Source organism: Dermacentor silvarum, chromosome 11 (assembly GCF_013339745.2).
Source record: "Dermacentor silvarum isolate Dsil-2018 chromosome 11, BIME_Dsil_1.4, whole genome shotgun sequence".
NCBI lineage: Eukaryota > Metazoa > Arthropoda > Arachnida > Ixodida > Ixodidae > Dermacentor > Dermacentor silvarum.
Window position 1 is genome coordinate 50,513,952 of NC_051164.1, and position 27,906 is coordinate 50,541,857.

The 27,906-nt window shown below is 51.0% G+C and overlaps 2 protein-coding genes and 1 long non-coding RNA gene across 6 annotated transcripts in view; 2 read left to right on the forward strand and 1 right to left on the reverse strand.

Moving 5' to 3' along the window:
- LOC119432577 (putative ferric-chelate reductase 1) overlaps window positions 1-27,906 on the forward strand; it is a 365,279-nt gene that overhangs the window by 260,350 nt on the left and 77,023 nt on the right. The gene's annotated exons all lie outside the window — the stretch shown is intronic.
- The window catches only part of LOC125941640 (uncharacterized), a 58,888-nt gene that overhangs the window by 18,106 nt on the left and 12,876 nt on the right, over window positions 1-27,906 (reverse strand). The window lies entirely within an intron of this gene.
- On the forward strand, window positions 17,367-18,439 carry LOC125941638 (beta-1,3-galactosyltransferase 5-like). The gene has a single exon (XM_049659394.1). It carries the CDS (start codon window positions 17,382-17,384, stop codon window positions 18,360-18,362), a length of 981 nt encoding a protein of 326 aa, XP_049515351.1. The 5' UTR covers window positions 17,367-17,381; the 3' UTR covers window positions 18,363-18,439.

A 27,906-nucleotide genomic window follows, 5' to 3' on the forward strand; every position in this document is an offset into this window, starting at 1 on the left:
AGGCTTAGGAGTGAGGATCAACGGCGAATATCTCAGCAACCTTCGGTTTGCGGATGACATTGTCCTATTCAGCTACAATGGAGACGAATTACAACAAATGATTGAGGACCTTAATCGAGAAAGTGTAAGAATTGGGTTGAAGATAAATATGCAGAAGACAAAGATAATGTTCAATAGCCTGGCAAGGGAACAAGAATTCAAGATCGCCAGTCATCCTCTAGAGTCTGTAAAGGAGTACGTTTATCTAGGTCAATTACTCACAGGAGACCGTGATCACGAGAAAGAAATTTACACAAGAATAAAATTGGGTTGAAGTGCATACGGCAGGCATTACCAAATCCTGACTAGGAGCTTACCACTGTCGTTGAAAACAAAAGTGTACACTCATTGCATTCTACCGGTGCTAACATATGGGGCAGAAACATGGAGCTTAACAAAGAAGCTCGAGAACAAGTTAAGGACCGCACAAAGAGCGATGGAACGAAAAATCTTAGGACTAACGTTTAGAGACAGGAGAGCGGTGTGGATCAGAGAACAAACGGGGATAGCCGATATTCTAGTTGGCATTAAGCGGAAGAAATGGAGCTGGGCAGGCCATGTAATGCGTAGGATGGATAACCGGTGGACCATTAGGGTTACAGAATGGATACCAAGAGAAGGGAAGCGCAGTCGAGGTCGGCAGAAAACCAAATGGGATGATGAAGTTAGGAAATTTGCAGGCGCAAGTTGGAATACGCTAGCGCAAGACAGGGGTAATTGGAGATCGCAGGGAGAGGCCTTCGTCCTGCAGTGGACATAAAATATAGGCTAAAGATGATGGCGTAAAACTCTGTGCACGAGTACTTGGACTGAAGTTCTAGGAAATGTATTTTAATGTGTGCCTGTGGCGCGTGCTTCGTGACCTCTACAAACAATGTGTCACACTCTATGAGCTGCCACTGCCACGGCGGTAACAGTTCCGCTGGAGCCATAGGTTACTGTTCAAGAACCGGAATGCCCATTTCCTCACTAAGGTTTCTTACAGGCAAAGAGAACGGCTTTCTCGCTTCAGGTCGGTTATGGAAGACTATGACAGTGGTCACATTGTTTATTGTTGAATAAGAAGGATGTTAGATGTTCGCATGTATTCTCAGATAATCTGTAAAACTGCTACATGGTCGCTGGAGATGAAGTGACCACTGATTCGACTCGACATAGAGGCTCTGGATCGGACTTGTCCTGAAAGCATCGGTCGCGAGACGGATACCCAGATGGTGAACGGGATCTAATATTTTTAATGCACTTGGCGTTGCTGAATTATACATTATGGCTCCGTAATCAAGCCGTGAGCGGACAAGCCTGCTATGCAAGTTAAGCCGACACTTTCGATCACTGCCCCATGTTGTGCGCGGCAGAAGCTTTAGAAGGTTCATTGTCTTCAGGCACTTTGTCTTCAGATGCTTAATATGAGGAATTAACGTGAGTGCAGAATCTAAAATTATTTCTCGAAACTTATGCTCGCTGCTCACAGAGAGCGCATCTGTTTTGATTTCAATAGTTGGGTCTGGCGTTACGCCTCTCTTGTTTGTAAAGAGTACGCGAGTGCTCTTCTGGGCGTTTACTTTAAAACCATTTTCATCTGCGCATTTGGACAATTTGTTTACTGCAAGCTGCAGTTGTCGTTCGCAGTTGGCAATATTGCATGACTTGAAGCCTATTTGGACATCGTTAACATAAACGGAATAAAACATTGTGCGTGGGATGACTGTGTGTAGGCAAATCAATTTTTACAATAAATGGCGTACAACTAAGCACGCCCCTCTGCGGTACACCAGTCTCCTGGGTAAAGGGCTTAGACAAAGCGTTACCCACTCTTACGCGGAATGTGCGATTAGACAGGTAACTTTCGATTGTGTTTAACATGTTGCCATGGGCACCCATCACCGAAAGATCTCGGAGAATGCCGTAGCGCCATGTCGTATCGTAAGCTTTTTCTAGGCCAAGAAACACTGACAGACAGAACTGCTTATGTAAAAAAGCATCCCTAATATAAGACTCAATGCGAACGAGTTGGCCTATCGTCGACCTTCCCTCTCCGAAACCGCATTGAAGGGGGTCTAGTAGGTTGTTATTTTCTAGGAAATAGATTATGCGCCGGTTCACCTTTTTTTTTTCAGACACTTTGCACAGGCAGCTCGTTAGCGCTATTGGCCTGTAGCTGCTGGCTAAGAACGGATCCTTGCCTTGTTTAAGTACCGGAATGACTATAGCTTCTTTCCACGACGATGGTATATGCCCAGCCGCCCACATGGTATTGAAAAGATACAGGAGTGTTTTCAGTGTTTCGGGGTGTAAGTACCTAATCATTCCGTACATGATACGATCGCCACCTGGCGCCAAGTTGCTGAAGCAGGTAAGAGAAGCTTTAAGTTCAACTAGGCTGAATTGGCAGTTGTAACCTTCATTTCGTGAACATTTTCGATCAAGGGGCTTTCGCTCTGCGTGTTCTTTGAACCTGAGAAATGTTTGTGTGTAATTGGACGCACTGAATACATGTTCAAAGTGTTCGCCCAGGTAATCTGCCTGGTCTTCCAGGCTCTCACCTTGGGTACTGACTAAGGGTAACGGGTGTACCTCCCGGCCTTTTAATTTATTAACTCGATTCCACACTTTTGTCTCATCCGTGTAAGAATTTATACCGGAGATCTACTTTTCCCAACTCTCTCTTTTAGCACGTCGACGTGTTCTTCTACCCTGGGATTTTATTTGTTTGAAACTAATCAAGTTTTCGGCAGTTGGAGAGTCGCGAAGTCGTCCCCAAGCTTTGTTTTGATTTTTCCGTGCTTGTTTACATTCTTCATTCCACCACGGGATGCGACGTTTATTCGTAAGTCCGTTAGTTTGACGGATGCATTTCGTGGCAGCGTCAATTATAAAGCCTGTTATATACGCCACAGCGTCTCCTATATTAAAGGAGGCAATATCATCCCTGCTTAAATATGCAAGTTCTCGGAAACTACCCAGTTAGCTGTGTCAACCTTCCATCGGGAAGTGTGTGGTGAACATATATCTTGTTTTGTTAAGTTTATTTTAACTGGGAAGTGGTCGCTCCCAAAAGGGTTCTTGAGTACGGACCACTCCAGGTACGGCATTAGTGTACTCGACGTGATACTCAAATCTATGGAGGAGTATGTGTTGTGTGACACGCTGTAGTGCGTTGGCTCTTTCTTAATAAGTATGCCTGCTCCTGAGGAAAAAAGAAAGCTTTAGATTAGGCGACCTCTCGCATCGCAACGAGAGGCTCCCCACCATTAGTTATGTGCGTTGAAATCTCCGACAACTATGTATGGAGCCGGAAGTTCATCTATGTTGATTTGAAATTTGGTTTTATTAAGTTGATAACTGTGAGGGATGTATATAGAACTGATAGCGACTAGCTTGCCAAGCAGCACCCCTTGGACAGCAACTGCCTCTAGGGGCGTTCGAAGTTTTATTTCCCGACAGGCAACACCTCTGTCGACTACGATAGCCACACCACCGGATGACGCAACAGTGTCATCACGGTCTTTGCGAAAAATAGCATATTGTCTAAGGAAATATGTTTGTGTATGTTTGAGGTGTGTTTCTTGAACACACAGCACCTTAGGATTAAACTGGTGTAGGATTTCTTTGACGTCATCGAGGTTGTGTAGGCTTCCTCTGACGTTCCATTGAATTATTTGTGTATTCATGTTGAAAGTGTTTTTTGTGCTGTGTGTTTGAAAGAAAGAAATTTAATTTACAGAGACCTCGTCGGGCCCTGTGATGCGGGCTTTTTCTTTTTTGAAGCGATCGCGGGATTCTCGCCGCTCCCGAGGCGCTTGCGGCGCCGTCTGGCCGGTTGTGGTGTCCATCGCCTCTTGCGAGGCGCTGGACACGCGCTCTTGCGAGCAGTTGGTGTGACGGCAAGGCCTCGTCTCGAGGGACCAGGCCCTGGAGGCCACCAGCCCGGAGGTCGATGGCCCCTTCTTGTGAGTCGGCGGAGCAGCGCTATCTGCAGCCGCCGAGGGGGCGGATAGCGTCACTGCCGGCTCACTGTGTGTGGGCCGGACAGCCGCCGGAAGCCATTGCGACGGTGCCCCCTGACGCGCCACTTCGGCAAAGCTGCTCTTCGGCAGGTATGACACCCGCCTGCGTGCCTCCTTGAATGAGATGTTTTCTTTTACTTTGATTGTCACAATTTCTTTTTCTTTTTTCCAAGACGGGCACGACCGCGAGCATGCGGCATGCTCGCCATCACAGTTGACTCAGTGTGGAGTGTTCTGGCATATTTCAGAGGAATGTTCATTGTCACTACACTTGGCACAAGTCGGCCGGTTTCGACAGTTCTGTGAACTGTGACCGACCCTTTGGCACTTGAAGCATCTGAAAGGATTTGGCACATATGGTCTAATTCGAATCTTGAGGTACCCGGTCTCGATGGACTCGGGCAGAACACTTGAGTCGAAAGTAAGTACTAGGTGTTTGGTCTAAATTTCTTTTTCATCTCGCCTCATCTTAATTCGTTTGACACTGATGACGTTCTGATCACTCCAGCCCTCCAGGAGTTCAGCTTCAGATAGCTCCAACAAAACAGCATCGGATCCGACGCCGCGGGTAGTATTCATGGGACGGTGTGGGGTTGCTGTTACTGGAACATCCCCAAAGGAGACTAGTTTGGGTAGTTTGTCATGTTGTTTCTGATCACGGTGCTCGAGTAGCAGATCACCACTGGCCATTTTCGGCGCTTCGTAACCCGGACCGAAAACTTCGGTTAGAGATTTCGAGAAGAGGAAGAGTGAGATCATTCTGACCGTCTTTTCAAGTTTATCAAAGTGGATGACGTGAAAACGTGGAAAGTTCTTTGTTCGGTTGCCATAAAATTGAAAAATATCTTCGGTGCGCCCCCGTTTGTGAGAGCGATCAGGGAGTCGAGGGAATGAGGAAAGAGCCATAAAGGTAACAATGATTTCGGTAACTATGCCACCCGCCCACCACCGAGCCCAACAAGGGGACGCTACGAGACCTGAAGGAGACGCAGACGCCAGCTGTACATAGCTACTATAACCTAATATAATAGACCCAAGGATGGATAAACTACACCAGGTTAACCCCTGCTGCCTGGAAAATTGGAAGTAAAAAGAAATGAAGAGAAGACAGGAAAGATTTAAAGTGGGAGAGAAAGACGAAGGTTGAGGGGAGAGAGAGACAGGAAAAGGCAACTACCGATTTCCCCCGGGCGGGTCAGTCCGGGGGTGCCATCTACGTGAAGCAGAGGCCAAAGAGGTGTGTTGCCTTCGCCGAGGGGCCGTAAAGGTCCAAACATTCGGCATCGGCTCAACCCCAACGATCCCCTTTTCCCCGGATACGGCTAAGCCACGTACGGTTAAATGCGGCAGGGGCCAAACCTCATGTGCTCGGGTCCGTGGTGCACTACGACCTATATCGTACTTGGGCAAGCTCTACGAGCGAATCGTCCAGACGCGCCTACAACACTACATAGAAGATAACGACCTCTTCCGTCCCTCCATGATTGGTTTCCGGTCGGGCCTGTCGAAACAAGACGCCTTCCTTCTCCTGAAGGAGGAATACTCTCTAACATCCCGACGGGTGGCGAACACCTCATTAAGGCACTGGATCTCAAAAGCGCGTTTGATAACGTGTCTCACGAGGCAATCCTCTCCGAGCTCAGCAATCGCAACTGCGGTGAGCGCACCTTTCAATATGCCAAGACTTTTCTGTCCAACCGAACGGCAACAATAGCAATGGGTGACATGAGATCGGCACCTCAAGACATGCCCAACAAAGGCACGCCACAGGGATCGATCATCTCCCCACTCCTATTCAACGTCGCCATGATCGGCGTCACAAGGGCTCTGCAGCAGGTCTCGAACATCGGATACACACTGTACGCTGATGACATCACGATCTGGACAAATACGTCCTCTCTAGCCGAGAAGGAAGACACACTCCAAGCGGCAGCGATCTGCGTCGAAACCGAGACCATCCGATGCGCACTCCACTGCTCCCCCGCCAAATCCGAAGTGATCCACGTACAGGGAAACCACTACAAATCGCCAGGCAACCTGAACATCCTTCTACACGGGGTCCCAATCCGGGAAGTACCACTCATCCGGATCCTGGGCTTCTGGATGCAGAGCGACAGAAAGGCCAACCACACACTCCAACCGCTCAACACTACAACACAGCAGACGTCTAAGATGATCCGCCGGGTGGCCAGAAACAGAAAAGGCATGCGGGAGGAAGACACGATCGGTCTGGTGCAGGCAATGGTGTACAGCCGCCTCTCCTACGGGCTCCCTTACCTCACATTGCTCCGAGCAGACTTCAACAAAGCCAATGCAATGATGCGCGTAGCCTACAAGAACGCCTTCGGCCTCCCACCGTACACATCCAACGTCAGCTTGGAAGCTTTGAGACTACATAAAACGTTCGAGGAAATTCAGGAGGCGGTCCTCCTGTCCCAGAGAGAACGCCTCCTGTCCACAGCGACAGGCCGACACATCCTCAAGCGCATCGGCTACCCGGCGGAACTTGACGCCATCCAGTCGACCACAAACATTCCAACATCGAACCGGGCCACAGTTCACGTGGCCCCGCTCCCAAAAAACCATGTCTCAGTCCCACAACGAAGGCAGAAGAAACGCCCGAGTGGACTATCTCAAACGCACAGTGGGACGGAGCATGAGGACGGTGTACGTGGACGCCGCCCTATATCAAGATACATCGAACGCAGTAGCAGCCGTGGTGGCGGACTCTTCTTACGCAGAAGTCTTCAGCATCTCTATCTCGCACTCCACAGTCACAGAAGCTGAAGCTGCGGCGATCGTGCTGGCTGCTCAGTACTGGCACGCGACCAACCGAGAAACTCAAGTAATAACCGACTCCCAAGCGGCGTGTCAGCTCCTTCTTGCAGGCAGAATACCTCAAACATTAGCTATATTCACGACTAATCCATTGACTACAAATTCATCGCTCAAACACCAGATCAGCTGGCCTGCGGGGCACTCGGGGCTGGAGGGTAACGAGGCCGCGGACAGGCTAGCTCCAGGTCACACAAAGCGAGCGGCCAGAATCCTCGGTCCCACTACCACCCTCCCCGTACCCGCGGCTTACGGCGCGCGACTGCAACACCTGCGCAAACAACGTCAGCTTTACCCCCCACCACACAAGGGGCTAAACGCACAGGAAGCTCGGGACTGGAGACAGCTCCAGACCAAAACCTTCCCCAAGTTACACAAATACAGCATTATCTTCTCAGAACACTACAAAGACGCAACGGCCCCCCGCCTACCACGTCACGTGGGGGTGTACGGGCCCCAAACCCCCAGACATACCAATACAACAACCGGAGGAGCAGTGGGAGGCCACTCTGTCTAGCCCCGACCTAGCCAACCAGCGCCAAGGCCACTGGGGTCTTGAAATGAAGACTCCACTCAATGTGCACTTTTCACCGTATTTATTTTCTCTGTGTGAATAAACGTTTTCTACTACTACTACTAGCACGCCCACGCGAGAGAGTGAAGCGGGAACGAAGTCTTCGAGTCGCGCAGAACCCTGCGAAGGGAGGGTAGATACTGCCCCTCGCGCTTGTGCCACTGCTCACACGTTCGTCGTCATATTCTTCCACAGTTGGCAGGCTTTCGCCTTCACGTTTTACAAACGTGTAACACTTGGTCAATTCAGAGAAGGCAGTGAGTGAGTAAACTTTATTTCGGAGACCAAGCTGTCGATCCCCAATGGTGGCCGCCCTCCCTATATCAGGGAGCCGTGGCCCTGTGCTGATAGACTAGCCCTGTGCACCAGCCAATGGGAATATTCAAAAGTGTAATTTTGAAGCAAATTGCATTGATAACGCGATTATTATATAGTCCAGCAAACTAAAATCTACATTGTCAAGAGCATTTCACAGAAAATTGAACGATTATTTGTATATGCAGTTATTTTAACGTCCCCTGACCAAAGTACAAAGGCAGATGCATCTAAAATTCTACAATTCCAACAATTGTCACTTTAAAAATAAAACAAAATGAAATATGCACGTGCAAGTTTTAGAAAGCTTTCATTGAGAAGAAGTTAAGAAACTCACAAATGTCTTTGACGTTAAACGTGACCTATTGTTTAAGGTACCCCAGCCCCACATCAGCATACATGCCAATTTCCTTTTCCAGAACTGCAAAAGAGTGCAATGCCCTGCCATTGTCTGTTCTGCAATTAAGTACGGCTGGAACGTTTGAACAGCGCATAAAACATATTGCAAAATATGGTCGGTTTTCACCCAGATGTTATCGTGTTAAACATTCATCGCATTTACCTCTTTAAGCAAAGCTTTCTTTACCCTATCATCCAATGGTCTCACCTCGATCAGACGGTCTGTCGGTTGCTGGGCGGGTTATCGACAAGTAGATTCCTCCTCACTGCTCAGAAATAAGCGCGTACGGTGGTGAGACTCAAACCTCCACCTCGTCAACACAGCAGCGCGATAATGTACGAGAAGGCTACAATCGCTTTTTTTTTTCGTTCTTTGTTGCCGGATTTGACAAAAACCAGACAGCAGATTTCTTCTGTAGCCTAATGTAATGCCAGGCCCTATATATATATCGATTGACAGTAGGCTGCGATCACGCGCATACTTCTAACGCGTCAGAGCAAATTAGGTCTTTCAAATGATCGCCGCGTGTTGATTATGGTGATTTCCACACTATGTCAGGTACCCGAACCAGGGAATTGGCAATGAAGCGGGCGTTACACAGGTGCCAACGCCAACAAGCTTGAAGAAATAACGGCTGCGTCGTGATAATTATTATGAGCCAGAAACTCTTGCGCACAAAGAGGTCAAGAAGCGGCTGGTACATTTAAAATAAAGAATAGGAAACAAAGAAGCGCAAACTTACTTAAGATTTGTCACTTTGTGTGGCACGCAGGAATGGATTGGGCAAATTTATAACATTTCATTAACCGCTTCACCTAAGCTTTGCTTCACAAAGATTCCCAAGTGTGCGGAGGATGCGTATATTGATCTGTAGAAATGATCGAATCACGAATCAGTTTGTCAACCTATGATTACAACACCGTGTTTAGGGCCAGTAGGAAAACAAGAAGGCAGCTTTTTTACATTTCGCTCAGTCTGCTTTTGTTAAGCCAAAAGTGGTGAGTCATCAATGCTCCTGAACGAAGAACAACAATGCTTTGGGCAAAACCGTGGGTTGTCCTTCCTTCTTGCACAACTGCACATGACGTGGATTCTCGCGCTGGATAAGAGGGAAGCGAGGAGGGGGAGGAGGATCTAACGCACGCACATTGCGTCCCTGGAAGGATTCGTTCAAATGGAAGAGCGTTTTACTCCGCCTGAAAGTTTCAAACATGCGCTGAAGCGTGATAACGTGCCGTTTACCGCAACGGTTACCGCGCTCGCACGGTTGAGTTGACGGCATTCATTCACGGCCACAAGGTTACAGTTACAGTTACAATACACGCTGCTGCACTCGTTGGTTTCAACATGTCAATATTTCCCCCCTCCAGAGCAGCGTTCCTTCTGCTCACCGTGTATCATTGCATGCGTGTCTAACAGTTTAGCTTGTTACACTAACAACGGTATCTTTTTTTTTACGGTTAGTTCTTAAATCACCTAACATATTATCATTGAAATCGCGTAGGTAGCCCAGAAAGGCCGGAAGTTTACTGAGTCCGTCTTCCAGGTATAAGGGAAACCGATGATTCCCTAAAACTAATGAAATCGGCTTACATTTCAAATCAGTAAGCAGGTGTGCTGCGGCGTAAGTAGACCGACATGAAGAGAGGCTCGATGACCACGAGAAGGCGCGTGTGAAACGGTGGTGTTGATGAGAAGCGCTTCCCGTGGGCAGCGCGTGCGAAGGGACACATCTGTAGCGCTGCACTGCCGATCCGGGCAGCATTGCATGTGTAGCGTGCATTGGAAAATGGCCCGACTATTACTAACTGAATGAACAAGCGTGGTGTGAGCGCGCACAAAACACGAATAGATCACACTGAATGACTGCAGAGAACGACTGTCAAAACGCTGGCAGCAAGCATACGCCGCAGCGGGCGAAGGTACGTGCGTGCGGTCTATCGTTTCAACGGAAACTGAGCGGCGAATGCACGGCGCATAAAGGCCAGAGCCGTGTGGAGATAAGAGACGGTGCGGACGAGCGACGAGCGCGGTTGTTGGCAGAGGAGAAGTGCGCCCCCCCCCCCCCCCGCTCCCTCCGGCGCTGGCTTCCTGCTTCCTTGCTTGCGCGAAAAAATTTCGACACGCGCTTCTGTCCGTACACGCACTCAAACGCGCACGCATTTCTCTCTCGGCATTCCGCTCTTTGCCGCCGGGCCACTGCGAAATCTGAGTTCCGCCTCTTCTCGCGTTTCCCTCGGACCGAATGCCACGCCGACGCCGTGACACGCATAGATGTCGCAAGCAAGATTCGGTGAAGATCTGGCTGAAGGTGGCAGAAAGACACGCAAACGACCAAGGGGGCGCTGCGAGCGCGCGACCGGATCAGATGTGCAGTGTTTCGGCTCCGTCGTTTTTCGCACGGAACCGCTAGCCACCTCTTCGGATCCCTAGGAAAACCTTACCACCGTCTCCGGAATTTGATCCGGATCATCTGGACACCAGGTTCTGGCAAGTGGACTCATCTTACGACCTTCTCGGTCATTTTACATCTCGACGCCGGTGGCGGCCCAGCTAGGCCTACTAGCTATGGCGCCTCCCGGCAGAACGGGGAATCGTCCCCAAACTACTCCCGCACCTGAGGCGGACACTTACAGCGGTTACGACCCCCACGGCATGCTGTGGACAACCATCCAGACCTCGGACAGCAGACCGGAGCTGCCCGAAACCTTTAAGAGCACCGCCCTTGCTGCCGCGGTGGCAAGACGAGAGCGGGCGAGCGGCGCAGCAATTGCAGCTGCTGACGCGGCAGCTCAAACCTGTTCCACAACACTCCCGCCGCCTGCGACGCGCTCCGCGGGCCCGCAGCAGGGGAAGAAGAAACCCACGTGGCTACCTCTACCTCTGCCAAAGCCGAAAACGACGGATTTCGTCGTCGTCCTCAAACCGCGGACTCGATTGTCCCTCACCGCCGTTTTCCCCGAGAACGGAGCCGGCAGCGCGCTCATCGCCCACCTTGGAGCAAACGCCAACCGGCTGGTCACAGTAGTGATGGCGCGGGACCAAAACCTCATCCTGGCCTACACCGCAGACCCGCTTATTGCGGACGAACTGAATGGCGAACTCAGAGTTCTCTCCTCAGTCGGACTGGTGCCCCTTTTGGGGTACCTACGCGCGGATACTCGGGACTCTTGCTACGGAGTGGTGACAGTGCGTAGTACCGACTCCGAAGCCGAAGTTCAAAAACGCCTCTACTTGCCGGAGGGCGAGATCCTCCACATCCGGCGATTAGGCACCACCAACAAGGTGAGGCTCACCTTTTTTGGCAAGGTCAAGCCCAGGTACGTCACTTACGACGCCCTGCTAATCCTGGTACATCCGTACAAAAAGACCATACCAGTATGTAGCCAGTTCGGATCTGTTGGGTACCGCCCCGACGCCTGCCCTGGCCCCAAGCCGGACCTCTGCGGCACCTGTGGCAACACGGTGCCACTTATGGATGGCGCCCGCGCACCTCACGAGTGCACACCAAAGTGCCCTATTCGCGCCGGACCCCACGTCACCGGGGACCGGAGCTGTAAGGAGCGCTACAGGGCGCCACCACCCAAATCGCCCACCCCTCCACTGGAGAGCCAACCCGGCCCCACGAAAGGCAAACGCCAGCGACCATGGAAGCCGAGGCCGCCCGACACCCGGGCTTCACAGCAGGTGACTCCATCTCCTGCCACCAAATCTCCTCCACCCCCGCATCCTGGAGCGGGGACCTCCGAGCCTTCCAAGCGAGGCCTCACTCCGCCGGGACCTCCCACCGAGAGGTCTCCATCGAGGCAGGGCCCACCTGCCTCCTCCATATAGCACCCGCCGCCACCCGGACTCCAGCCTGCTCCCCAAGGGGAACTCACATGGGCTACTCGCATCCGACAAGGACCTCAGGTGAGCGGCACGGGTACAGCAGCCTCCCCACCCCGACCCCCCCCCCCCGAACCCACCCACATCTCCCACTCACTCGCGGGAACAAATCGAAATTCAGCAACTTAAGGCCAGAGTGGCCTCGCTAACACAGGCAATGGAGGTGCTCGTGAACCACTCACCCCCACTTCCTACCTCGACACCTTCCGGGCCAGCACCGGAAGCGATGGACAGTGCCCCCTCTGAACAAAGGACTGCACGGCACTCCTCGCTCCGATTGAAGCGCGTCTCAGCAACCTGGAGGGCCAAATGGCCTCCATAGTAACCGCTATCGAGGATAGACTCGCTGCTGCCATTCAAACCGTATTCGACCGCATGCCGGCCATCATAGTGGCCCAGCTGCCCCAAATCGTTTCCAGCACCCGTCCACCCACCACCAAGCTTAAACGGGTGAATAAATCGCAGATGCAACGGCCACTACTTCATATGGCCGAGGCTGATCGGCAGCCTGTCAGTTTGACTGCAACCCCGGATAATATGCCCAGAACGAGCAGCGGAGAGCCTATGGGCCTCTCTGCTCTACTGGGAGCCACCCAAAATTCTAATCCCCAAAATGGCGGGCCACGGTCTTAAATCACGTCATACCAGCGGTAATTCGGGCCCTCTTACAATCGTTCAGTGGAATTGCCGGGGATTTCGAGCCCGTGCTAAGCGGGCTGCTCTCCGGCTCCACCTAGAAACCTATCCCGATTTACCCCCGGTAGTGGCTCTTCAGGAGCCAGGCGAGCACGCCGCCCTTACAAATTATACCGTGTATCAAAGGGACGCACAAACCGCAATATGCGTGCACCGAAATTACACCGCCAACTTGGTGGATTTAGAATGCGGCCCGCCTTACTCGTGTGCTATGGTGACCCCCCTCCCACTTAGGAAGCAGGACCCCCATCCATACACAATCTTAACATTTACAGTTCACCCAAACTGCCCAACATAACTTACACCGACATCTTTAGCAAAGCACGCGCGGCTGCAAGCAGGGAACCACTAGTCATAGTAGGTGACTTTAATGCCCCCAGCACCCATTGGGGTTACCATCGGGAGGAACGACGCGGTAGAAAATTGGCGGAACTGATTTATACCATGGGCTTCACCCTCCTGACAGACCCCACACACCCAACACGCATTGGTAACTCTGACTCGCGACGCATGTCCCGATCTCACACTGATCAAAAACATCAGACACGCAGATTGGCTCAACACCGAGGAAACCCTCGGCAGCTACCACTGCATTATCCTCACCACAATCCGAACACCCCCCTTACCCGTCCTTACCAACAGGCAAAACTTCCCGACTGGACTAAATTCCGATTGGAGTACACCAATTCGATCCCCATACCCCACCAGGGCTACGCCACCTGGTCTCAACACCTCGTGTCGTCACTTCGTCACACCGAGCAGACGGTTCAACTCTCAGAGGCCACACCTGCAGTGGACAACCACCTCCTGCACCTCTGGGAGGCTCGGCACAGCCTAGTCCGCCGCTGGCGCCGACAGAAACACAGCCGAAAACTCAAACTACGAATCGCATCCCTCACTCAATAAGCGCACGAGTACGCGGCCCAGCTCGCCGATTCTAACTGGGTGGAACGCTGCAACACTGCCGCTACGCAGATGTCAAGTCGTAACACCTGGCGTCTTTTCAGGGCTCTCATAGACCCTAGCCAAACACGCACATAAACACAATAACACTTACAGCGTGCACTTCATGCATACGCGGGAGACGCGGAGAAATTGGCACAAGCGCTAATTAAATATCTCAGCGGTCGCCAACAGGACCCCCTCGGACCGCCGTACTCCTATGCAGGCACGGAGAACGCTGACCTGGATCGTTGCTTCCAACTCCACGATCTGAAGGCGGCCCTGTCCAAAATGAAACGAGGAACGGCGCCGGGCAGGGATCGAGTGACGGTTAGGCTTTTAGCCAACCTCCCTGACACGGCGTACCTTTACCTTCTCGACTATTTCAATCAGATCTGGGAGGGGCGTGAGCCCCTACCGATTGATTGGAAAACGGCCTTGGTTACTTTCATACCCAAGTCAGGCAAATCCATTAACATTGACAATCTCAGACCAATTTCTTTAACCTCCTGTGTGGGGAAACTTATGGAAAGCATGGCCCGAGATAGGCTCTCTGAATATCTGGAAGCCCAACACACCTTTGCGGACACCATGTACGGTTTTCGCCCACATCGCTCTGCACAGGACATTCTCCTGCAACTACACCAAGACGTTATCGAACCAGCGGAACACCCCAGTGACGACAAGGTAGTCCTCGCCTTAGACCTCAAGGGAGCTTTCGATAACGTCACACATGACATCATTCTTACCCACCTCTCAAAGACAAACTGTGGGCATAATGCTTTCAGGTATGTTCGCCAATTCCTCATGGAATGGCAGATATACCTCCGTATTCAAGACAAGGAGCATGGCCCGTACCCCCTCGGTACGCAGGGAACACCACAAGGAGCGGTCCTTTCTCCTCTCCTGTTCAACCTTGCCATGGCTCACCTCCCCCCATTGCTCAATGATGTCCCAGGCGTGCAGCACGCTCTGTACGCTGATGACATCACGCTATGGGCAACCCAGGCATCTCCTGGCAGCATCGAGACGTGCCTGCAGCAAGCAGCGTCGGTAGTAGACGCCCGTCGCTGCGGTCTCGAATGCTCACCTGGCAAATCGGAATACGTGCATCTTCGCCCCAAACCAAAGGACACCACACAAATCGAACTTTCCCTGCGTACCGGGTCTATCCCGGAACGTGATGAAATCAGAATCCTTGGGCTCTTCATCCACACACACCGCAAGATCGACAACACCCTGAGTAAACTGCGTACGGTATGGGATCAGGTGGGCCGTATGATCCACCGGGTTTCGAATAAACGGGGAGGCCTCCGGAGCAGGGATACTCTGCGCCTCGCCAACGCATTCGTGACCAGCCGGATCCTGTGTTCGACCCCCTACCTGCGTCTGCGTAAATGCGACGAGAATACACTCGACTGTATAGTCTGCAAAATCTACAAACGTGCCCTTGACCTCCCCATCTCGACATCTAACCAACGTCTCGCAGACCTGGGCATGACAAACACATACGGGGAACTTAAAGAGGCTCATCTCAACAACCAGTACCTGCGACTTGGCACGTCGCAGGCTGGGAGAGACCTCCTACACCGTTTACACATCTCCTACACCTACCCGGTAGAAGAGCGGACCACGATACCTGAGGACTGGCGTGGTGCCCTGATCATTCCGCCTCTGCCCCAAAACATGACTAAGGGGACCCACGATGGTAGGCGTATAGCGCGGGCTAACGCCCTACAGCAACGCTCTGGCTCACGCACGGGGGTCTTCTACACGGACGCATCCGGCCCGCATCTCGGCCGGTGGTACACGGCCGCTGTTGTTCACCAAAACGTACCTATTCAAGGGCTCACCTTACGAGCACCCGACATCACACACGCGGAAGAAGTCGCCATAGCACTCGCCGCAGCGTCCCCGCATCTCGGATCATCATTACCGACTCGCGGAGTGCGTGCCAAAAGCTCATCCGGGGTTGCATCACTGAACGCGCAGCCCAAATTCTTAAACGATGCTACTATCTAGATCGCCCCAACCCGCGTACAATCATCTGGACCCCTGGCCATACAGGGCTAGGTGGAAACGAGGCTGCCGATGCCTCAGCCCGCGCACTAAATTACCGAGATCCGCCTCACCCTCCATTGCCTGATGTTCCAGCACCAAATCCGGCTACATCCTTCAAAGAAATCACGACTCTGTACAAATCGCAAAGGCTCAGATTCCCACCACCGGCATCGGGCCTAAACAAGGCGGACGAGCGCTGGCTCCTCCGTCTCTACACCAACACGGTATTGTGCCCGGCCATACTGAGACACTTTAACCCGGCATTCTCCGGGGCCTGCCCACATTGTGACCATCCGTTCGCGGACCCATTCCACATGGTGTGGGCCTGCCCATCAAACCCGGCGGTCCCGCCACACCCCTTCCCATTCCCCCCCTACCCGAGAGAGCTGGGAGGCTGCCCTGCTCGGCTGCTCGACCCTGGAGGATCAACGCGCCCTAGTGGCCCGAGCGCGTGCTGCAGCAGAAGCCACAGGGGTTCCGGACTAGGCACCCCTCCTAGATTTTGTGAGAGGCCGTCCCGTAAGGCCGTCCCCAACTCTCTCCTGTCATCACTCAATAAAGTTTTTCACCACCACCACCATACGACCAAAGGCCCTGAAAGCGGGGGGGGGGCTTCGGGACTCAAGCACCCCACCCCCCCTACCACGCTGGTGATGCCGAAGTCCTCTCTTCCCTTTTCTATTTGTCACTGCCCAGCTTCCGCCTCCACGTTTGAGGTTTCTTGAGTTATCCCAGATATTCCACTAGTTCAACTTTTCAATTGGCGCTAAGGCGGTAATATTTTCATTGCTAGCGAGGGTGGGCTCTGCGTTCTATTATCTTATGTTTCGTGTTAAATTTTATAATCCTGGATTCATCGTTTAATCCTGATTTATTCCATACGGTGCTCCTGACGCGGACATCGGCTACGAAAGCACGCGGCTACTGTCGGGGCAGTACAAAGCATTTCGTAAAACTAACATCGCAATATCAGATCCAGCAGCCCTTAAACCGCATGTTATCGCTAGACGTCGCCCGCACCGTCGCGGGAAAGAACGTCGCGTACAGGCATCTTGCCCTTTGTACATGCACAAAAGGCGATAGCTCGAGTCGGGTCTTCCTAAAGCAGGCACACCAAATGTCATGTTATGTGCGGCCAAGAATATTTGCATTACTCCTTCGAAGACAAAAACATAAACGGCAAGTCTAGTTAAAACCGCTTGCTAACATAAGGAAAACATAACAATCCAAAATAATGCGGCTGTCCTTCGACCCGCGCTTAAGCAGCAATATGTATTACTAATACAAAAAACTTTGTCGGAACGCTTGTTCAGAAGAACACCTGCTACAGTTTGAAATCATTTTTAACCAATCCCATCTGGAGTAGCACGCTATGCGTGGCATCCGGCAAATCTCTTCAGAATTCACTAAAGAACCTCTGTCTTTCTCTTGATGACGTTAGAACATGCGTCACCTGATAATTACACGACCGTCACTCGGTGTCCACGCACTCCTTACAATACAACTAAGAAAAGCAATTGGTTTCAATAAGCAAAGCTATAAGTTAGCGGTGTGTCAATGCCACGAATACAGTATGCGAAAGAAATCGCCGTTTAACTTAGCAGTATAATACGTTGTCCTCGTCATGAAGTACCTCAGAATGACTCTAACGCTTTCGATACTGTCAGGGCTATTTGTTGCTTTTGTTACCTTGTACCTCTACAAGTATTGCGCCTACCGAATCAGATTGACATCCTCATGGAAGAGATGCGGTGTTGGAAATAAGGGGCTGACCTTCAAATACGTTACGCATAGGGCAAGGTTTTGTGAACCAGCAGCCAACCGAACAAGCGTGCTTATTGGCGTAATCTCGAGCACGCCCAACTTCGAGGCTCGAGCGGCGATCCGGGACACCTGGGGCGGCACAGCGCTGAAGATGGGTTTCGACGTGGTCTTCCTGCTGGGAAAAACATCGGACCAGGAACTGCAGCGCAAGGTATTCGCTGAGCACGACTCGTACGGGGACATAGTTCAAGGAGACTTTGTCGACTGCTACAGGAACCTCACCTACAAGACCGTGATGCTGATGCGCTGGGCTCGAGAAAAGTGCTCGGACGCTAATTTTGTGCTGAAGATAGACGACGACATGCTTCTCGGGGTGTGGGACTTCGCCGTCGTTGTGAACGGTTTGGTGGGAGTCAAACGCTCGATGTGGGGAAATTTGAATAGTGATCCCCGCCCCAATCGTTATGTATCTCAAAAGTGGTACGTGTCTAGGCAGGAATACGCACCGGACACCTATCCCCCATTCCTCTCAGGGACCGCCTACCTGATATCTGGTGACAGCATTGCCACACTAGAGGAGCTCACACACGACGAGTGCTTCTTCCCTCTCGAAGACATTTACTTGACCGCCATCGTTGCAGAGAGAGCTCAAGTGAGTCGGCTAAATTTGGACGGTTTTTCCTACGACCATACCCTGTACAGTCAGCCATGTTCTACACCCAGGGTCGTAACCTCTCACAAGTGGAGCCCCGTGGCGTTGAGAAATGCTTGGAGGCATGCTGTTTCCCGCTTGGATTTTCGGCTGTGCGTGGGAATAAAGCAAAGCCAGACGGTGTCGTAGATCGTCCGAAAGAAAGCGGGATCGTGCTGATATTTAGAACGTATTTAGCAACTGCTTTGCATTAGGATAGGTAGGGTTAACGGGCCAAAACCGCATTGTTGACGCTGCTTTAACAGTGTACTTTGCAAATGAACTGCAACCTCTTTTGCCATGTTTCTCGTTTGCCTTTCTATCGGTAATGTAAACCGTCCACAGGCCTCGTTGGCTAACAAGGCAGTGAAATCCCTTTCGCGCTTTTTTGATCACGAATGGCCGTTGTGAATTTCTGACCACGTGGCACTGCACAGCAGGCACTTAAACGCATTCGCCGCACGATTTCATTCTCTCGTGTTTTTTTTTCTTTTTTTTTTACATGTGAAGACATTTCTAACACCTTTGTTTTTTACATTTCATTTTGCAACTGCAATTCCAGACCAGAGCAATGCGCCTATTTGTGACAGAGTAGCTTTCTCATCGTTAAAAAATGTAAAACAAGATGACTTGCCATCCTATATATGGTTCAGCGAAAGTGGACGCCAAGTGAAGCTGTTGCAAAACCACCTCTACAACTGCTGAAGGGAGGTTCGCAATGCTTTATTGATGGTTGGGATGCTTGTTTTGAACTAGTTTTTTAATACAACGTATGCTGTTCTGTGCGGTGTATGCGTGATTTCAATGAATGTATGCACTGTTCGCTTCACTTTGCTGAGCCCATGTTGCCTCAGCCTTACGGGGGGTATGAGCCATTGGATGTTTGCTTGCTTGAGAGGGGGGGGGGGGGGGGGGGTGCTGCATGAGCCATTGCTGATGATGATAATTTTTCTTCATGAACATGACATGAAAAATGCCGAGCACCGAGAGGCTAACAGCGTCGCTGTCCAAGGCAGTGTTATAGACACGTGCCAAAGGCTTCCTGCGTAAAGCAGCAATAACGATCCATTTTTGCCGCCAAACTGACATCAGTTACTGGTGCCATGAACTCGATTTTGGGGGGAAGTGAGCGAAAGACATGATCGCAGCCTGTTCTTGGCATCGACGACAGCTGACGAATTAAATATCTGGTATAGTACTTCAGATTGCCAACTTCAGTGCATGTAGCTATTCAGCGCTTGGAGTGTCCGCTTGAAGTGTGAATGAATGTGTGTTGTTTAGTGGCGCAAGGGCCAGGTATGGCCTAAGAGTGCCATGCTAGTGTTAGTAAGTTTGCAGTGGAGCAATGAATTCTGAGGAGTAGATGACACGTGGCTGTAAAGGGCCTAAAAACAGTCTCTGTAAAGTGCATAAAATCTATAAGTAATAAGATTATGACGAATGAATTGTACTATGGACATGAACAATGCATTGCCAAAAAATGATACGATATGCAAGATACGTCAGATATAAACATTGCTAAGAAGCACTACTGCCTAAACGGAGCCCTTGAACCACATGGGCCTGGAGGCATGTGCTATACAAAACTACTATCACAGCGGCATCCTCTGGAGAGAGGATGCGCTACGAACTTATTCGGCTAATAACGTGCAGGCACCACATCGTTCAAGAAATCAACGACTGCTTTGGCGTTAAAAAGTGGTTCTTCACCAATAAACATCATGGGATGAAGAGGGATATGATAGCGGTATGCTGCAGGGAAATGTTTCCGTCTCTCCGTTTCGACTTCCCGAGCACTCCAGGAGGACGTGGGAAACGGTCAGCCTCTCACCACATCTACCACAGGTTGGTGGTTCATCACCAGTCAGCAAAAAACTGTCGGTGCCATATCTGTGTCCTATTCTGAGCCGACAGAATAGGACATCAGTTCGCCGTGTTTTCGATGCGGAAGGCCAGCAACTTATCTGTGGCTTTATCAAGTGAAGCTTATTATTTCTTTCAGCGTCCCACAAGCGTTGCCAGTGGCTTCGCACTTTCTTTCGCAGGAAAGGCTTCAAATCTGTTGCAGGAACAGCAGCTGTAGGGTTAATAGCCTGCGATGTAACTGATGTGGCCATTTGGTCTGCTCGCACATTACCCTCAATTAGAGCACTGCACGGGCTCGAGCTTACCCGAAAGCCCGGGCCGGGCCGGCTAGAGTAGTTTTTTCACGGGCTCGGGCCGCTCGGGCACGGCGTGTGCTTTTTGACCCGGGCCCGAGCCGGGCTCGGGTTTTTTGACGCAGGCCCGGGCCGGGCTCGGGCTTTCTGGTGGTGTGCATGTAACGTGCAGCGAGTTATTCTCGGGCGTCTCAACTCTGAAAAACATGCATTTTTCCGTCTCGGGCCGGGTTCGGGCCAGTTTCGAGCCGGGCTCGGGCCTAAGGTAAAGGGGTGGCGGGCCGGGCCGAGGGGGTAACGTCGATTATTTCCGGGCCCGGGCCGGGCCCGGGTCTCGCCATAAAAGTTTTGAACGGGCTCAGGCGAGCCACCCAACGTAAAAACGGGCCCGGGCCGGGCAGAAAAAATCGGCCCATGCAGTGCTCTACCCTCAATGCCTCTATGGCCCGGCACCCAGCATATAATGACATGCTGGTTAGATATATACGCTTTGCATAGAGTGGAATAGAGCTCAATGAATACTGGATTTTTGTGTTTACAGAATGACTTCAAGGCTTTTACGACACTTTGAGAGTCTGTAAATATTGCTACACGCGTGTGGTATTTGGTTGTTTGAACGAGGCACGCGGGCGCCTAGACGAAGAAGACGAACTGCTCTGGGCTCTCGAGCTATCGGCTGACCTGGCCAGCGCTGCAGCTATCATTTGTAAATATACTTGTAAATAGTCTCCTGTACTTAATCCTTCGTTCGCGTAACATTTTGGTGGAGCGTGCCGTTCCCCGTCCTCGCCACGGAGCTCCGCAGCGGCCGCACCGTCCAGCTTTCCGCCATGGCTCCCGGTGACACCTCGTCTGCTGCTGCTACTCCAACTCCAACCACAACGTACGTCACGGTAGCCACTCCCCGCGATCCTGGCATATTCCCGGCCAAGATAATGTCGACGTTGATGACTGGCTACGCATGTATGAGCTTGTTAGCCGCAACAGCCACTGGGACCCTACCATAATGCTAGCTAATGTCCTCTTCTACTTGGGCGGAACGCCTCGTGTCTGGTTCCGGACACACGAGGAGGAGATCTCTAGCTGGGACGCTTTCAAGGAGAAGCTCCGCGACCTCTTTTGAAGTTTGGATTTCTTTATATGCTTTACAGCTACAAAAGTGCATAGGCCTCAGCCGTAAAGATACTTTTTTTCGGGTGGAGTACACCTGATTCCGAGAAGGATGGGCCGACAGCTGCATAAGACACCCCGGCATGTGATTTAGAAGCGTCTGTGCAAAACTCTGTGCACGAGTACTTGGACTGAAGTTCTAGGAAATTCATTTTAATGTGTGCCTCTGGCGAGTGCTTCGTGACCTCTACAAACGATGCGTCACACTATGAGTTGCCTACTGCCACAGCGGTAACAGTTCCACTGGAGCCATAGGGCACTGTTCAAGAACCGGAATGCCCATTTCCTCACTAAGGTTTCTTACAGGCAAAGAGAACGGCTTTCTCGCTGCAGGTCGGTTATGGAAGAGTATGACAGTGGTCACATTGTTTATTGTTGAATAAGAAGGATGTTCGATGTTCGCATGTATTCTCAGATAATATGTAAAACTGCTATATGATCGCTGGAGATGAAGTGACCACCACTGATTCGACTCGACATAGAGGCTCTGGATCGGACTTGTCCTGAAAGCACCGGTCGCGAGACGGATATACCCAGATGGTGAACGGGATCTAATATTTTTAATGCACTTGGCGTTGCTGAATTATACGTTATAGCTCCGTAATCAAGGCGTGAGCGGGCAAGCCAGCTATACACGTTAAGCAGACACTTTCTATCACCAAAAAAACACTTTCGATCGGGATATAAGGCGATCGGCCCCACGACCGGGGATAATAGAACACTAACCACCCTGGTAAGGAAGGGATTCGTAGCAATCCTCAACGACACCCAGATCACAGAAATCGAGCACATACTCGTAGAACTTCCCCCTAGAAGAAAAAAACTTCCGAGCACGTTTATCCTAAATTTGTATAGCAATCCTGCGCACATGCGACAACGCTTCCTTTCTCTCTTTAAGAGGGCAGTAGTAATAGCGGGAGCCAACCCCCTCGTCATTGGAGGAGACTTTAATGCCCCACACAGCGCATGGGGATACGCATACACACGAGCCAAAGGCAAAATGCTATGGCAGGATATTAAAGAAACCGAGTTAACTCTCATCACCGACCCCGACTCCCCCACGCGTATAGGGACTGGTCTCGCGAGGGGCACAACTCCAGATTTAACATTAGTTCGCAACGCGGGGACCGCCAAATGGAAAAACACATTTGCAGATATGGGGAGCGATCATCGTATAGTAGAAACCAAAATTGAAGAGGCGGTAGACGCAGTACTCAATAGACGACAGGTTAAATGGACGGACTGGGATAAGTTTCGAAAAGTCAGAGATGCCAAAAAACAAGCTTCCATCAAGAATATTGCGCAATGGGTCAGAGACGTTATACAAGACGTCAACGAGGCTGCGCAAACGATTTCATCAGATCCTCCCATAGAAAAGATTGATAGCCGTCTCGCGCACATGTGTGAGGCCAAACAATCACTACAGAACAGATGGCAGGGGCAGAGGCACAATAGGAGCTTGCGCAAGCGTATAGCCAAGCTCAACAAGCAGATTGAAGAACATTGTCAGCAGCTAAGCAAACAACAATGGAACGAGGTTAGCAATGCTTTGGATGGGCAAATGCACGCAGGTCAGACATGGCGCATGCTCAAACACCTGCTCGACCCAGATAACACCAAATCGGAACATACGCAAACCTCGCGTAAGCTGATGCACCAGTATAAAGGCAGCGAGGAGGACTTTATCGCCGAAGCTAGCAACATATATATCCCCATAAACCCCGTCATAGAGCACGGGCAATATACCGGAGACACAAACGAGCTCCTGGACGAGGAGTTCACCGTAGCTGAAATTAGGGCAGCGCTACAGAAGCTAAACACCAAATCCGCACCGGGACCGGACGGGATCACCAACAGAACTCTCCGGAACCTAGACGATCAAGCAATAGAGAACATCACGCAATATATAAACGAATGTTGGGCCGAAGGCGTCATCCCAGCAGAATGGAAAGATGCTAAAGTAATCCTTATCCCCAAGCCCGGAAAACAACCCGATCTGTCGAACTTACGCCCCATTTCACTCACGTCCTGCGCTGGAAAGCTGATGGAACACGCTTTCTTCTATAGAATCAATAACTATCTTGAGGAGAAGGAAATTTACCCAGACACCATTCTGGGGCTCCGCTCCGAGCTATCCACACAGGACGCCATGCTGCAAATTAAACAGCAGATCCTAGACAATAAAACAAGATCGACTAGGGCGATACTGGGATTAGACCTCAAAAAAGCCTTCGACAAAGCAGCGCATGCAGCTATGTTAAATCAGATAAGCCAATTAAGTTTAGGATCGAGAGCATATAATTATGTCAAGGACTTCCTAACGGACAGAACGGCATAGCACAAATGGTTTCCAGCAGAACGTATGGACACGGACAGAAAAGGACGACGACACACGCTGTCGTCGTCCTTTTCTGTGATTTGGCCACATGATATACCTTTATCATGTGGCCAAAGATATATAGGACAAACAGGCAGGTGTGTCAATGACAGGACAAGAGAGCATGCAGCATCTTTAGAAGGAATCTCCGCTGGACCAGCGTGTGTCGTCGTCCTTTTCTGTCCGTGTCCATACGTTCTGCTGGAAACCATTTGTGCTATGTGCAACCAACGAGCTCAGGCCAACACTATTCTAATGAACGGCATCCCTTGTAATGGGAGAACTCAGATCTGAGGAGACACATGGGTAGCGCTGGCACCCCGCAGGGTTGTCATATCGCCCATGCTGTTCAATCTAATAATGATAGGACTCCCGCAACGGCTCAACTCTGTACATGGAATACATCACTCCTTGTATGCAGATGATATCACCATCTGGGTGTCTGAAGGTATCGACGGAGAGATAGAGCAGAGACTACAGGAGGCCGTCGACACGATCGAGGAGTATCTCGAAGGTACTGGCCTCGAGTGCTCGCCGGATAAATCCGAACTCCTCCTCTATCGACCCACACTCAAAGGCAGACCACCCAAGGGCTACAACCGCAACCGAGCCTACGAAGAAATCCAAATTCGCACCAAAAACGGCAGGACTATCCCCATAGTGGAACAGATTAGAATCCTAGGACTCATCATCGAATCCAAGGGCACTAACGGAGAAACCGTCAAGAGGCTAGTAACTAAAGTCACCAACGCAATAAGGCTAATCAAGAGAGTCACAAACAAACACCAGGGAATGAAAGAAGCTAACGTTGTCAGACTTATATATTCCTTCGCCATAAGTCACATTATATACGTGACGGCATACCTCAATTGGTATTCAGCCGAAAAAGCTAAGATCAACGCACTCATACGAAAGGCGTAGAAGCAAGCTCTAGGCCTTCCAGATAGCACCAGCACCGAGCGACTACTTCAACTGGGTGTACACAACACGTTAGAGGAGCTGATAGAGGCTCAACAGATTACTCAGTTGGAGAGACTAGCCGGTTCGCGCACGGGTAGGAGTATCCTCAGCAAATTAGGGATAACCTATCACAATCAACAAGGATGTAAAGTGTCTGTTCCCATTCTGCCTAAAAATATGCACCCCGAACTTGATCAGGGAAGGAGGGAGAGCAGAACTAAAGCTCTACTCAAGGCATACGGTAGAGACAAGGAGGCGTTGTTTGTGGACGCAGCGGAGTACCCGAGTCACGAATCCTACGTCGCAGTAGTAATAAACTCCGACCACGAGTGCATAAGCGCATGCTCGATACGCTCTAATAACAGTGAAATTGCAGAAGAAGTAGCTATCGCTCAGGCCTTAATTTCCCCCAAATATAGATACGTCATCAGCGACTCGCAGTCAGCCATCAGAAACTATGCGCGAGGAAGAATATCGCCCGAGGCCGCTAACATACTCCACGGGAAAGCACAGTTAATATCATCAGAGGAATTCGAAGACAGATACATCATTTGGTTCCCAGCCCACACCTCCTGTGAGTCCCTCACTCCCAACCTCAACGAGGACGTCCACCGCGTCGCGCGAGGTCTCATTACCGCGCTCGCGAAGAAGCTTCCCCCGAAGGAACGGGAGGGGAGACCTAGAAGGAGAAGGACAAAATGTTCAGATTCTGCGACGTCACCCGCTTCTACCAAAAGTCGAGGTGCATATTCCCACCTCCTAGCTCCAAATTAGACAGATCTCAGGCGGTTAACTGGAGGCGACTTCAAACTAGAACCTTCCCCAACCCGGTGCTCCTACATCGCATCTTCCCCGAACTATACCCAGATGACTTGTGCAAATTATGTAGGACAGAACACGCCACCCTAGAACACATTCTATTGGATTGCGCACATGTTCAGGATGAATATGTAGTCTCCCCAGAACAGCTTGGGGCGCGTTGGAAAGCCGCGCTGATCAGCTCAGATCTGCAAGATCAACTATGGGCCATCCAGCGAGCTTGAGAGGCGGCCGGGGGACAGGGTCTCTCTACCGCCCCTGGCGCGGCCTAGGCCCAGGCCTCAATCCGCTGGTCTAAATAAAGTTGTTTCACTCACTCACTCACTCACTTTCGATCACTGCCTCGTGTTGTGAACGGCAGAAGCTTTAGAAGGTTCATTGTCTTCAGGCACTTTGTCTTCAGGTGCTTAAGATGAGGAATAAACGTGAGCTTAGAATCTAAAATTATTACTAGAAACTTATGCTCGCTGCACACAGAGAGCGCATCTCCTTTGTCTCCCTGTTACCACCTCAAACGAGAAGTTAGCGGCTCTCGGGATCCACAACACCTTCGCTGAGCTGTCGGACGCGGTTATGGCTTCGCAAAAAGCCAGACTACAGAACACGGCGGCGGGCAGAGCCATCCTCCACCAGACCGGCACGGCAACGGAGCTTCGTGCCCTCGATGGGCAATGATCACTCCCGTCCGAGGTCAGAAGCAAGATCACGGCGAACCCCATACCAAAGCACATGAGTCATGAACTCCACGAAGGACGACGCAAGGCGCGGGTCGACAGACAGCGCCGACAATTCAAGGGTGACCCGAACGTGACGTACGTGGACGTGACGGCGTACCCTGCAGGGGGCCTCTTCGCGGTAGCTGCCGTGAACGGGAGAGACAACTCCTTAACCCTCGCGGCCTCCGTCAGGGCAGAGACCCCAGCTGCGGCTGAGACCATAGCCGCGGCGCTAGTAATAAAGCACCATGACAGGGTGGGCAGGGAAGTTCATGTCGTTACCGACTCGCAACAGGCCTGCCGCAACTTTACCAACGGACGAACACCGGTGCTGGCGGCTAAGATTCTAGGCCCGAGGCTGCAAGAATCCCATCAAATCACGTGGACGCCGGGTCACGCGGGACTGGAGGGGAACGAAAGGGCGAACGCCTTAGCTCGAGCGCTAATTAACCGAGCGGGGCAAAACCAATCGTCCGATCAATCCCCACCCTTTACCTTTGTGCCCTGCCATCAAGTTACTGTGACCGACTCGAGATCCAGCGACTCAACCGCAGGATTTATCCTCCCCCTCACAAAAAGCTCAGCACTGAAGAGGCAATAGCCCTCAGACTTATCCAAACAAACACATTCCCAAACCTACACAGATACAGCAAAATATACCCACAAACATATCGCGGCATCTGCCCCTGGTGCGGCGACACACGCCCTACGCTCTTTCACATCTCGTGGGGGTGCGAGGACAAACCTGAACATTTAAAGACGCCTAACACGTCAATTGAGTGGTGGGAGGTACAGCTGACCGGCGATATCCTGGCGGGACAAGAAGCTCTCGTCCAGCAAGTACGTCGAGCAGCCATGGCCAGTGGAGTCCTGGAATGAGGACACCACCCACTCGTCCTCAAGATCAACTCGATGGTCTAAATAAATGTTTCTCTCTCTCTCTCTCTCTTTGATTTCAATACTTGGGACTGGCGTTACGCCTCTCTTGATTGTAAAGAGTTACGCAAGTGCTTTTCTGGGCGTTTACTTTAAACCCATTTTCATCTGCGCATTTGGACAATTTGTTTACTGCAAGCTGCAGTCGTCGTTCGCAGATGGCAATATTGCATGACTTGAAGCCTATTTGGACATCGTCAACATAAACAGAATAAAACATTTTGCGTGGGATGACTGTGTGTAGGCAATTCATTTTTACAACAAATGGTGTGCAACTAAGCACGCCCCCCTGCGGTACACCAGTCTCCTGGGTAAAGGGCTTAGACAAAGCGTTACCCACTCTTACGCGGAATGTGCAATTAGACAGGTAACTTTGGATTGTGTTTAACATGTTGCCATGGGCACCCATCACCGAAAGATCTCGGAGAATGCCATAGCGCCATGTCGTATCATAAGCTTTTTCTAGGCCAAGAAACACTGACAGGCAGAACTGCTTATGTAAAAAAGTATTCGTCGTCCCACCATGGGATGCGACGCTCATTATCCAGTCCGCTAGT

Coding starts and splice junctions, on each gene's coding strand:
- LOC125941638 (XM_049659394.1), top strand. CDS start 17,382: ATGAAGTACCTCAGAATGACTCTAACGCTTTCGATACTGTCAGGGCTA.